Source organism: Scomber scombrus, chromosome 8 (assembly GCF_963691925.1).
Source record: "Scomber scombrus chromosome 8, fScoSco1.1, whole genome shotgun sequence".
In the NCBI taxonomy this organism is placed as follows: Eukaryota; Metazoa; Chordata; class Actinopteri; order Scombriformes; family Scombridae; genus Scomber; species Scomber scombrus.
In genome coordinates this window covers 3,339,509-3,352,872 of record NC_084977.1, presented here as the reverse complement: position 1 = coordinate 3,352,872, position 13,364 = coordinate 3,339,509, and the positions used below count along the sequence as shown (strand labels likewise).

The 13,364-nt window shown below is 37.9% G+C and overlaps 1 protein-coding gene across 3 annotated transcripts in view; it reads right to left on the bottom strand.

Moving 5' to 3' along the window:
- mcf2l2 (MCF.2 cell line derived transforming sequence-like 2) overlaps positions 1-13,364 on the bottom strand; it is a 148,643-nt gene that overhangs the window by 32,487 nt on the left and 102,792 nt on the right. For all 3 annotated transcript variants that reach the window (XM_062423509.1, XM_062423508.1, XM_062423507.1), the window contains exons 24-25: positions 8,003-8,095; positions 7,353-7,431 (exon numbers count right to left, since the gene is read on the bottom strand). In XM_062423509.1, the coding sequence (XP_062279493.1) occupies positions 7,353-7,431; positions 8,003-8,095 (172 nt within the window). The remainder of the gene's footprint in view (positions 1-7,352; positions 7,432-8,002; positions 8,096-13,364) is intronic.

The following is a 13,364-nucleotide window of genomic DNA, read 5'->3' as shown; positions in this document are numbered from 1 at the left end:
ACTGCTGAACAGGGTCCAACATGAACACAATGTTCTCATCAGTTTAAACTATTTTGATTGACCTGAGAGATTTATTTTCTTAAAAAAATAAAAATAAATAAATGGTGTCCATATTTTCTCATTGGTTTTTAAAATGTCATACACTTGTGTTCACCAATCAGCATTTAGAAACATTTGAATCTGCTGACAGCTGCAGGGTTGAGCTTGACAGTTCAATCTTAACCTTAGAAACAGCAGCTTTAAACCACATTGCATTGCCTTCCTTGGTTAATGGGCTTGCTCAGTTGTCATAGAGACTTTTTACATTTTTTTCCAACCACTGAGGAAGAATATGAGATGTGGTCAAAAGCTCAGGAAACAGCTTCCCTGTAAAAATGTACTGTCTTAAAAATGTTTGTATTTATTAGTTGATTGTTGATATATTCACACAATAATTACTCATACTCAACTAATTACTAACATTTGTACTTTATATTTATCATAATATACTCAACTAATTACTAACATTTGTACTTTATATTTATCATAATATACTCAACTAATTACTAACATTTATACTTTATATTTATCATAATATACTCAACTAATTACTAACATTATAAATTAAATTCCAGGGGCTTTAACAATTAGAATGTAGTGGTTTTATTTGTATATGACACATTTATCATATTTTGGAATTTTGACAACCGTAAGATGTGGTCGGGTCTTTATTAAAAGCCAAACTGGAAAGAGAAGCAGGCAACAGTTATAATACATCTTATCATATTTCAATAAGAAAGCTCTTGTTTTCTAGTCTGCTACTGTTTTAAGTTGCCGTTGATACAAATCCATCCCTGCCTACATGTTTACTTCTTGTCTTCTTCAGCACAAAATCACATCACACTCACCACTCTGCTGCTCTCTTCTCTAACAAAAACTCTGCTTTCACTCACTAATTATCACCAGTTCCTTCCATCTCTTTTATGTTATTTCATTGCTTCCAGTGAAAGTCAACGCTTCCTGCACAAATGCTTTACATTAAAAGCCTTAAAGTGGCTTAAAGGGCATTTCTAGTCGGGATGGGATTTCAAATTGAAACTCTGCGGGGAATGGTTCATTTCACTGATGTTAACTTAACAGAGATGGAGTATGGTGAGTATGTGTGTTGTGAAGATGGAATAACTGCTGTGGAAATGTACATTACACTGAATTTATATGAACTATTAGAGTGCGAGTAGCCCCCCCCCCTCCCTTCCTCCCTCCCTTAAAGTTTTCCTCTTATTTGTTTGTACTACTTCTCTCTTTTACAGCCTGTTTAACACACTAAAATACTCAGCCGCATTAATAAAAATACATAGTATGTATTATATGAATTTTTGTGTTTGTATGACATTTTCCTCACCTATTGTCTCGTTGTATCCTTTCAATTATTCTACAGCAGTGGTCCAATTTCCTCCAGGAGATCAATAAACTAATAAAGTGTCATATTATCAAATGTAATAACAGCACTGCAAAGGAAAGCACTTTATAAATTCATAAGCTGTTGATGCGTGCATCAACAAAAAAAAGCCACTGAATATATTTTGTAATGTGTTTGAGCTCAGGCCGTGTGATGTTTTTGCATACAGCCTGCAGATGTCTGAGTGGAGTGGTGCACAGAGTCTGGAGCGGTGAATAAGCAGTGCAAGAGCGATCCTGGCATTGTAGATGAAATAAATGCTGTCAATTCTGCTTTTAATGCTGTTTGTCTTAACCAAGAATGTCTTAACCAGAATGTTTTCCTCTCTCAGTCGGAGAGAAAACATTCTGTGGGAGTGTTATTGGCAACTAGAGCCTAAAAATACTTAAAAGGTAGCAATGCAAGGTTGCCAATTACAGCGCTTACATAGTGTGACATATAGTTTCAGTGTCAGCTTAAACAAAGTTGTGAAAATTATATATAATTACATAATAAAAATCTTACTTTAAAAAGGCTATCACACATTCTCTTCAGTACCAGTGGTATTCATTATTGTGTTAGTCATAATGATGCAGGGATATTAGCTCAGAAGTTCCTCATGAGGCAGAATACACGATAGTCTTCATGCAGGAAGCCACAAATGAACAAAGACCCTATTGGACGATATATCGTCTCAGAAATAATCGCGATAAACGATATTATTGTCATTTGACTCTGCTGCTAATGTGAAGTGTGGCAATACTGAGGTCAAAAAAATGTGTATGTATCATATGATGAGTCCATATATAGACGTGATAATGTTGACAATTACGTTATTGTACGATAAGTGGATAATTATTGTGACTGGCCTATTCATATCTACGATTAGCACCCATTGATTTCTGGGATTCAACAATGTTTTCTTATTTTTGCTCTTCTCTTCTGTAAGAGAAGATTTTACGAGCGTTCACGAGCACTCGTACCAAGATAAGAGAAAACATTTCAACAGCTCTCACAGTTCACACAATGTTTGTCGAATGCAAGGAAACATACGTTTTACATTTGAGGAGCATAAAAACTACATGAATATCATGTAATCAAAGTTAGATGATGTTTCAGAGTCACTATAATAATTGGATTGTTAAATTTGTCGGCTAAAGAAATACTATTGGTCGATTGATCCCAATTAGTACTATAATAAGTTTAGGTTTATTTAACATATATATTTTAAGAGTTCATCTTCTAGCTGCCTGTTTTTGGTGGCATTTCTCTGATTCCTGGGCATGTGCACAACACCTGCTCTTATATAGGTGTCTAGGGGGAGTTAACTATGCTAATAACAAACAATCAGCCACACACCTGCAATTTAAGATCAAGTGGGATTCATCATTCAGCACAGCTGGATACGAGCAGATTTGGGTGGTTAAGAACATCTGGTGCATCTGACCTTATTTTTCTTTTTATAGAAATTAAAGAGAAAATAAAAGAGAAATTTAAGAGAATGTTGCTGCATGAGGCTCAATATTTTCTCCTTTAACACAAACATTGAGTGGTATCTAAGCATGCAGATAGATTTAATCCTGGTGTTAAAATATCTGCCTGTGTGATATCAGTCTCCACAGCCTGTCACAAGTTCATCTCTATGTGCTATCTGTTAGTATCGATACCAGTCAGCTGTGGGGTTCTACACACTTCACTGATAAACCACATAATCACTCTGAATCATATTACATGATGACTGAATCAAGCTTCACTTTTACTTCTGTCTTTCTGTTCACCCAATCTCTGCACTTTGTCTCCTTGTCTCTACTCCTGCTGACAAAATCCACTTTTCAAGCCAGGTTCTAACTTGTGACTAAAAGCATTAATTTTAATGGTTTGATTCTTGTGGCTTTGGCTGCGTTTCTTATTGGTGATAATATTCTTATTGCTAATTGCTCACATTTGGCAACAGTGCTGAAAAGACTTCCAGCAGGACATCAGACTGATCTAAACATACAACACACCCTACACATCGACTGTTTCCTTCTATATAGACCTACTGCACTTGCTGATAGTACTGTTTCTTTCCCTGTTACACTTCTTTGTATTGAGATTGATGTTTTTCCACATTACAATGTTATAATTACTTAAAATATCTAAATTCCTCAAGCATGATGGTTTATTTTTGACCATTTTCAGCATATCATTTCAGCATTCATCATATAAGTGGATGGAGTTTTAGATTAGCTTCGAAACAGTGAAAAAAAAAGATGACATGTGGTTGAAGGTTCCAGAAAAGCTATTAAGAGGACCTTAAATTACCAAATTTCAGTTAAATAGGCTGTATATTCTGCACATTTCTGTTTTTTTTTTCCTCTTCTCTTTTTCTTGTCACATTCACACTTTCTCTTCTGACTGCAGTTCCTCTTTGTCCTCCTTTCACTTGCCCTTCCCTCCCATCATGTTTATCCCTTCTTTCCCTCTGTGCTGCCTCTTGCCCTCCATCTCCACCCTCAAAATCTCCTCTCTCTCTCTCTTCTCTCCCTCTCTCTGTGTCTCTCTCCACCATCACTCCACCACCCTCTTCTCATCTCTCCCCATCACTTTCAATCTCCTCCTCTCCTTTTCCCAGAACAATTTAATTCTCTCCCTCTCCCTCTCTCTCTCTCTCTCTCTTTCCTCTACCCTCCTCACATGCAGTCAGAGATGTAAATCACACACACACACACACACACTGAACTGGACCGTCAGAGCCTCCAACAGCCTCTGTGCTCCAGGCTTCATGACAGGGCTGCTGTGTCATTAGTCAGTCTGCTCACACACACACACACACACACACACACACACACACACACACACACACACACACACACACACACACACACACACACACACACACACACACACACACACACACACACACACACACACACAACACACACACACACACACAGGTACACACACTCCCACACACTCCCACACACATACACGCAGAGAGAGACGGGTTGTCAGTCGGGCAGAGTGTGCGGCTCACAGAGGGTGGTTTTCCTGTCAGTCAGGACCACAGAGTGGAACTGTGGACGACTGATGCTTACTGGTACAGTGAGGGGCGAGAGAGGTAGAAATACACAGAGAGAGAGAGAGAGAGGGAGGGAGGGAGGGTGGGGGGAGGAGAGCCAGCAGAGGAACACATAGGAAGATGTATACTGCTGTGTATATGGATAGTTTATATATGGTATATACTGTATATTTACACTTGGGCTGCAGCTGTTAATGACTAATAGTTAGTATTATTAACTGATTGATCTATTGATTCTTATTCTCATTCATTTATTATCTCCGCTATCTACGAAAGGTTGGAAGATTTCCAGAGAGCCTAATGTGACGTTAAACAGCTTGTTTTTTTATATTTCTGAAAACATGTGAAGCAGGAAATAGGCAATGCAGTAACAGAATCTTGATCTATATTTGATCAACACTGCCCAGTTTGATCTGAGCTTCATGAGCTGTCAGTTAAAAGGCTGCTTTCTTTTTTTTAACCACATGTGCATTTGTTTTGCGGTGAGATGCTGGTACTAGTGTGACATCTAGTGGGGCTTAATATCATGTATTACACCTTTACAGTCAGTCACTTTGTTGTCTTGCCAAACAAAACTAAGATACATACTAGCAGCTGCTAGATTGCATTTTCCTTGGTGTGTGAAGATGATGTTGATCATAAGTCAGCCAGTATAACACTAGTTTTTAGCAGCTACATTTTAGCACACAGCTGCTATGGGTTCAGATGTTAACATCACAGAAATAAGATGAGCCAGAAGCACAGTGAGTAATGTCATAAACTGTACGTGTTGAAGTCATTTAGTTGGAAAAGGCCCCAACTGACCGATTAACGGTACCCCTCGGAAAATGCCTGATATACCAGTAAGAGTATAAGTGTCTTGCACTCTTGTCAAATCTTTGTCAGTTGTCTTATGCTTGCAGACCATTGCTCCCGAGCTCGTAATTAATCATGAAGTAAGACAGAATTCCTGATTCGTCTCATCTTTGCATAGACAAGAATCATCACAGAAAGACTCAGACTATCGCTCATGTTACGATAGTTTGGCATCTTCACTGCAATGTAAAATAAGTTGTTTAAACTTCCTGTTGGAGACGTGCTGGTCATCTGTAGCTCTTCATCACACATGTCAATGTGGCTGTTTCTGTGTGTACTCTTCCTCTCTGTAACTGATCCACTGAACAAACTAAGAGCTCCAAACATCTACTAATCTAGTTTGTTTTTATTGAAGGATAGCACCACTAATGAAGCTCCGCTAAACATTTCATTTCCTGTAAGTTCTTTGCAATAAAAGCCTTCTGTTAATTTGTCAGTGGAAAGCTTTTAATATGAAGCAGCAGCAACAGGAAATGGAGTTACATCCATGCAATCTGCAACCTCGCCACTAGATGCCACTAAATACTACACACTGGTCCTTTAAGATAAGATAGAAGCATAATGTTGCTTTGAAGTGAGATGAAGCAATAAAATAATCCTCTTAGAAATGAAAAGTTAAATTGATGAGCAATAAAACACACCTTGCTCAGTTGAATACAGTTTTTTCGGCAATAATAATGATAATAATAATAATAAGTTTCATTACCCTGCAACTGCAACTTGAGGTGCAACTTCAGAGGCAAAGTTTACATCTTCTCACCTTAATGATCAATGGATCATCAAAACTGCTTTCAATTATAAGGGCATGCCACTACTTTTAAATAAAATATGTTTTTAAGTTGCATTGTGGGAAATGTAAGATCCAAAAATATGATTTTTAAGAATGATGAAGACACGACCCCTCCTCCCCCATCCCTGTTGAAAGTGATGCCCTTGACTTTTAGAAGCATTTAACATAATGCTACTATAGATTCAATTTAATGCATATATTTAGATTAGCTGATTCACTGTTTATTGGATTCGTTTGTATGCACCATTATACTTGGTTACCTTTGATGCTATATATACACACACACTTATATATATAATTATGTCAGCAGTAATACTGTATAATTGGAAATCCTCCTCCTGTTTATTGTTTTGCAGTGCACTTCCCTGAGGTCACTATTTAAAAGAGATGCAACCAAAACAGAAATGTAAATATTACTGCCATGTGGTATACTGGACTGACTGTTTAGAGCTGCATAATGTTCTTAAACTGCTACATTATAAGTCACTGAATTGGAATCACTGGTAAGAATAAAATCAGAAATGTTACTTTACACTGAAAGTCAGGGCCAGTTTGTTTTTATCTGTTTAAATAAAAACACTTAGCATTGCTATAAATATCCCCACACTGTGATGCATTTGTGTTCTGACAGCTCCTAAAATGCTAAATAGACTCTGATTATGTTTGTTACATAAAATACCCCCCCCCCCATCTGCACACAACAGAGAGTATTAAAAAGAGGACATTTCCCTGAGTTGGCAGTCAGTGTGAGAGAATGACAGCCTATCTCCAGATTGCAGCCAATGATGACTCTAAGATGTGTTGATACATGCTGCTGACAGGAACATTTTTATGATAACAGGAAGGAATTGAGATGTTGCAGAAGGATAATAATAATAATAATGATGACAAATAATCTAATTATATAGATATAAGAATTGCAAGTATTTGATAAATATGTGGGACACTTAGTTGAGTGTTTACATGAGTACGGGTCATATTTTGTTGTACATACCATGTGAGAATGTGACATGTATGTGACGTGTTTGATGATGTATGTATACCACACTGACAGATGCTAACCAATGAATGGATACAGACACTGCAAGTCCAACTGGCTCTCATGAAAGGGGTAAAAGTACACAAGGGGGGGAGATATTCTCTGTGTGTGTGTGTGTGTGTGTGTGTGTGTGTGTGTGTGTGTGTGTGTGTGTGTGTGTGTGTGTGTGTGTGTGTGTGTGTGTACATACCTCTGCATGCTTCTAGTTGGCCTGTAAGAACTTTACGAATCTCTGACACCCACATATTTTTCACATCCATGGAAGGAGCCTGGAGAAGAACACGCACACACACACACACACACACACACACACACACACACACACACACACACACACACACACACACACACACACACACACACACACACACACACACACACACACACACACAAATCAAGCAACATATACAACAAAGGCCTCTAAACAGTAAGAGCACATTGGAGCAGCTGTGTGGTGCAACACTGCCCCCAAGAGGACAAATGGTGGAAAACATCACTGGATGCCTCCCAGTCAGTATTTATGACAAAATGAAATATTAATTGTTTTGTTTTTTACAATCAAAACATAATCAACATTTATGATAAATAACATCTAATGAAAACTGAAAAATATGTGTTGATTTACATCAACTTGTCTTCAAATTGATTATTGTATTTCAGTTTGATTTGCATATTCAAAATAAATGCTTTGACTAGCGTATTACATTACAGATTTAATTACACTGTCACACTGGATGAGACAGCTCATTTTCCAGCTCTACAGTGTTCAGTGTTAAAAGTACAAATATAAGCTGTATGGAGGTGAACATACAGCAGTTAGAGAGATAGAGAGGTTCGTACCTGGATGATGTAGACCTCCTCTCTGCCGTTGTACCACACCTCAAACTTCTTGCTGTCGCCTTTGACGTTCTCTGTGATCCCCACAGCGCTCATCTGCAAACAGAGAGAACAGCAGAGACATCTGTGACACACGGCTGTGACTGCAGCTGCATTCAAGATGAACCTTTACTTTTTAGAGCATGTAGATACTGTCAGCTGTATGTCACACCATCTGTCACACTAACAGAAATGACTAGAAGTGAGCAAACAATAATAATCTAAACAATCCAACAAGGTCAACTTTTACCTGTTAGGGAACACAAATGCAAAAGGAGTTATTAAGTAGGCACTCCTGCATTTTTTGAGGTTTTAGGAGTATTTTTAAAAAAGGAAATAAGGAATATACAGCATCTAGGCACAATATCAACTAATATAACTGGTGAAATTCTGTATTTCCTTATTGTCGACAAATCTGTTGAAAAAACCCAAACCAATAATGAGCTGACCCACTAACAAGTACTGTATGTGTATCAAAGTCTGATATATCTTATTCTTCTGTGCCATAGACCTCCATTGTTCTCCAAAAACTATTAAAACACATCAATGACAGGACATGTTCCTTCATTCCCATGAACACACACACTTTAGTTTATTTTGACTGAATCACACACACACACACACACACACACACACACACACACACACACACACACACACACAGACACACACACACACACACACACACACACACACACACACACACACACACACACACACACACACACACACACACACACACACACACACACACACACTCCTGCTGCCAGACATACTCACTAGAGCATCAAACATGTATTCATCCGCTGCTAAAAATAGTCCCCAACAAATGCTCAACTTCTTTATATTTGAGTAACGTTTGTTAAAAATTACAGTTACCAGCTGTTTAGTAATATCATGGAGCCTTTGAATATAATAAAATATATCTTCAGTGGGAATAAACAAAACAGGGTCGAGAAGTCAGAAAGTATTGAGAGAAAGTGTTTTGGTCGTCTCACTGAATATGTTGACATTGAGACAAATATAAAATATCACTAAAAATTGATTTAATACCTTGCTTCTCTGTGAGACAGAGACACAAGATATAATATTAATAATGCAGGCTCGTCTTTTTTGACATTGCGCTTCAGAGTAAATTTCATAACAAATCTGTAATCTATCCAGATGATCATTTGTGAAGAATAATGGTACGTCAGCGAGTCCTTGTGCATGTTTAGAGGCATTAAGAGGTCTAAAAGTTTTTTTTATAATTGTGAAGGACGTATAGTTGAGTCCTATCCTCAACCACTCGTTCATATTGAAACACAAGATGCTCAATTCTGCTGAGCTGTTCTTGTTCTTTTCATGGTCAAGAGGGCTGGAGCCTGAATGTGTCATCAATAACAGCTATGAATGACCAGGGGTCTCATTTATAACTGTTGCATATGCACAAAACGGTGCTTGAAAGATAAGGGTGTCACTTCCAATGAAAAAGTAGTGATTTATAACAACAAAGTTGTCTGGAGAATGAGCACACCTCTATATAAACTCTGACCTACGTATAAACATAAGCCAGATTATATAATAATCATCTCACACATTTAATTTCACTTCATATCAAACCTTAATTGTAGATCCAATTTATCATAAATAATTTCATTATAAATAAATACAGTGTTATTGTATTTAAGATATTGGGCGTGTGGTCTCATCAGTCATGTATGTGTCTATATAGAGTAGCTGCTTTACAAACATGAGGCAGTGAGTTTCAGTGTCCCCATGCCTCCACCATACCACACACACACCCTGACAGTGTGCAGCAGTGCGCTTCTTGGCATCCACCTCCCCGTCTGACCGCTTTGTTTAATTTCGGGAATCGCTTTGTTTGTGGTAGCGACCGCATGAACAGCTGCTGCGGCCGTCAGCCTCTCAAACCTCCCTGTGTTACCGCTGCTGTTCTTCACAGGAACAACATATACATTAATACATCATGAAGGCTTTTGCTTTGACCATGTACGGTTAATTGTGCGATTTGTAGGGGGCGGGATACGAGGTGCATCCATATGCTTGCATTTTCAGCTTGATTGTGATTTATGAAGGGAAACGTTACTTTCTGGCTAGTTGTGTGCAGACGTACACTTTTGGTTTGGATCCTACACACTGTTTTATGAATGAGGCCTCTGATTCAGTTTCAGTTGGAAACTGGGTTATTTGTCTTAGGAGATACTTTAGGGACAAACAGACTAGTCCAGTTCTAATAGGAGATACGGTATGTGAATGTGAGTGAATGTGAGTATGTGCCAGTCCATCAGCAGCCTATTGCAGAGATACACACACACACACACACACACACACACACACACACACACACACACACACACACACACACACACACACACACACACACACACACACACACACACACACACACACACACACACACACACACACACACACACACACACACACACACACACACACACACAGAACTGCCAACCGTGGACCCAGTGCAAAAATGGACTTAGTACTATAATAAACTGCAATAATGAACTGTGTATAACTGCCATTTCATTGTATACTTGCAATGCCAATATGTTATGTGACTAATATGTTATATGACTAAAAACGGTTTATGCTCAACTTGAGGTCACAGGATGCAAATGTAAGCACCTATGATGCCTGAATGCCACACTGCAACATTCATTAAATACGAGTGTGATCTACTGAGCTGTTCCACTAAACAGAAAGATGAATGATTGAGTTCCTTTCATAATCCACTACCCTGGCGACTTGCCTTCAGTAGACTTGTTTAGTTGAGAACCTGAGGAGCTGTTCAGAATATGTATCAATGACAGCTCCAGTTCCCAAGGGCTTTATATGGAGGAATGTCAGCAATCCACCGCTGGTAAAGAACAGCATTTGTTTATGTGCTGTTTGAGAGTGAAAATGCTTTTAGTTCAACTTAAAAAGCAGCGCTGTTGTGAACTGCTCCAGGGAATCTAAATGAATTCTAAATGTGAATTCCTGCTGTTGTTGCTGTTGTTATGCTGATGCAAACATGGGAGGTAAAACAAATGAGAACCATCCTTAACATTCAGAATAATTGTAGGATGTGAGTGTGTATTTTATTTTTTTGGGGGGGATTTTTTTGCTCAATTTAAAGGACAAGTTCACATTTTTTGAAACAGTCCAGTTCCCTATTCGTTCTTTCCAGGGGTCCGTTCCATAAAGCCTGCTCAGTAAAGCAGCACTTATTGTCAAACACCTAACTTGAATGAGCAGTGCATGGGTTGTGGTCGTTATATAGACTGGACCTTAATTAGTTAAAAGAAAAAGGGAAAAGCCTAGACATGCATCCACTAAACACGTCTTAGTTGACTTTTTAGACATTATTTTAAATGTACTAATCAGTAATCAATACCTTTTAAAACAGTGCTTGCTACCAGGAAAACAGCAGGTAAAGGCATATGGATTTTAAGCATATGCCTCAATGTCTCAATGTGAGATATCATGAACACATATGTGGGTTAAGTATTGAACGTGTTAACATTTTTTCCAGTAAATATATTTCCAGTGAGAATATTCACATTAAATTCTCACCAGACTTTGGTATTAACCAAAGAAATCCAGACATATAAAGAAAAACAAACAAACATTAAAGTCCATAAATAAAGTTATGTGTTATAAAGTGGAATAACCCTTACATACTGTTCAGGGTCAAATCTGACCCATTTTTACATTTGAGAGGTGTAAAAACACCCTAAATACTTTTTAATTTTAGCCTGACATTTGATGACTCCTCCTAGTGACCCAGAATAAACAATAATTCAGTTTTTGTAGAATGTTTGACTCATATTTATTAAAAAACAACAACAACAAAAAAATTGTTAGATTCTTCACATTGAATAGAATTCATGTTTTTTTCTCCATAAACACAAAGTGTAAAAACTGGATAATAAACTCTCTCATCTCTCTTCTGTTTATCTGTGACTGATGATGAGATATTCAGGAATGATTTGTTGTGTAAAATGTGGCAGAGACTAATTGTGCACGGCCGGTTGAGGGTGAAGTGATGTTCCTCCCACTTCCAGATAATGGCCCTACCAGTACTTCAGAAATGTTGAAATACATCTATAACCAGTTCCATTGAAATGTTTTACAACAGTCAGGTTGCGAAGGCCTAAGGAAACTTTTTACCCTTCATGTTTTACCTTGGTAACAAAACAGCTTATTAAAGCTTTCCCTTTTCTTTGTGTGTTAAATACTTTTTTCCTGTTTCATTCCACTTTATAACACATCATTTTATTTATGGACTTTAATGTTTTGATGTCTTTATATGTGTAGATTTCTTGGGTTAATGCCAAAGTCTGGTGAAAATTTCGTGTGAGTATCCTCATTGGAAATATATTTACTGAAACAAATGTTGACGCATTCAATACTTATTTCTCCCACTGTTTATATAGCCTATACATATGAGTAAATCATTTCTTTCAGGTCAGTGTCATGGCTAAGCAGCAACTTAGGCTAAGCCTGACACTTAGCCTGGTCCGGACCAGGTTAGTTTGCCAGCATAGGTTGCCATGGTGACTGAGCTTGAGCTATGATGGAAAATGAGCCAGACTAACGAAATAAGACTTACTTGGTAATCCTGCTTTATGGAACAGGACCCAGGACTTTGCAAAGTTTTTAGTTTTTTGTGACTATTATAACCAAAAATGTTTGGCAATTTTTGAGTAAAGTCACTGAAAAATCTGAAAATGTGAGATATTTAATCTGCTCTTTTTGTGGTAAAATAGAGCTGTGGAGAATGCAGAGCTGGGTGATTCATTAATCACTGCAAATGACACCTTTCATAATACATATGATGAATCTATTGTCAAAGTATAAATATTGATTAATGCAGCTTTAACTGTCAACACACAGTAGATACCAGACTCATCTATGTTGGTCTATGCTGGTCGTCTCTGGTGTTCAGTGCTGCTGTACAGTGTGTGACTCAGCTTCAGCATAAACCATGTGCTGCAGCAGCAGGGCTTCATATAAAATAACCATGATGTCCTGCTGCAAACCAGGTCTACAGCAAACACACACACACACACACACACACACACACACACACACACACACACACACACACACACACACACACACACACACACACACACACACACACACACACACACACACACACACACACACACACACACACACACACACACACACATCCTCTTGAGACAATTTCTTGATCAACACCATATTTGTTTATACAGTAATGACATGTTATCAGGGTTGTCTATCAGTAGGATTGTATATAAATGCATCTATATTATAGCTTATATTGACCTGT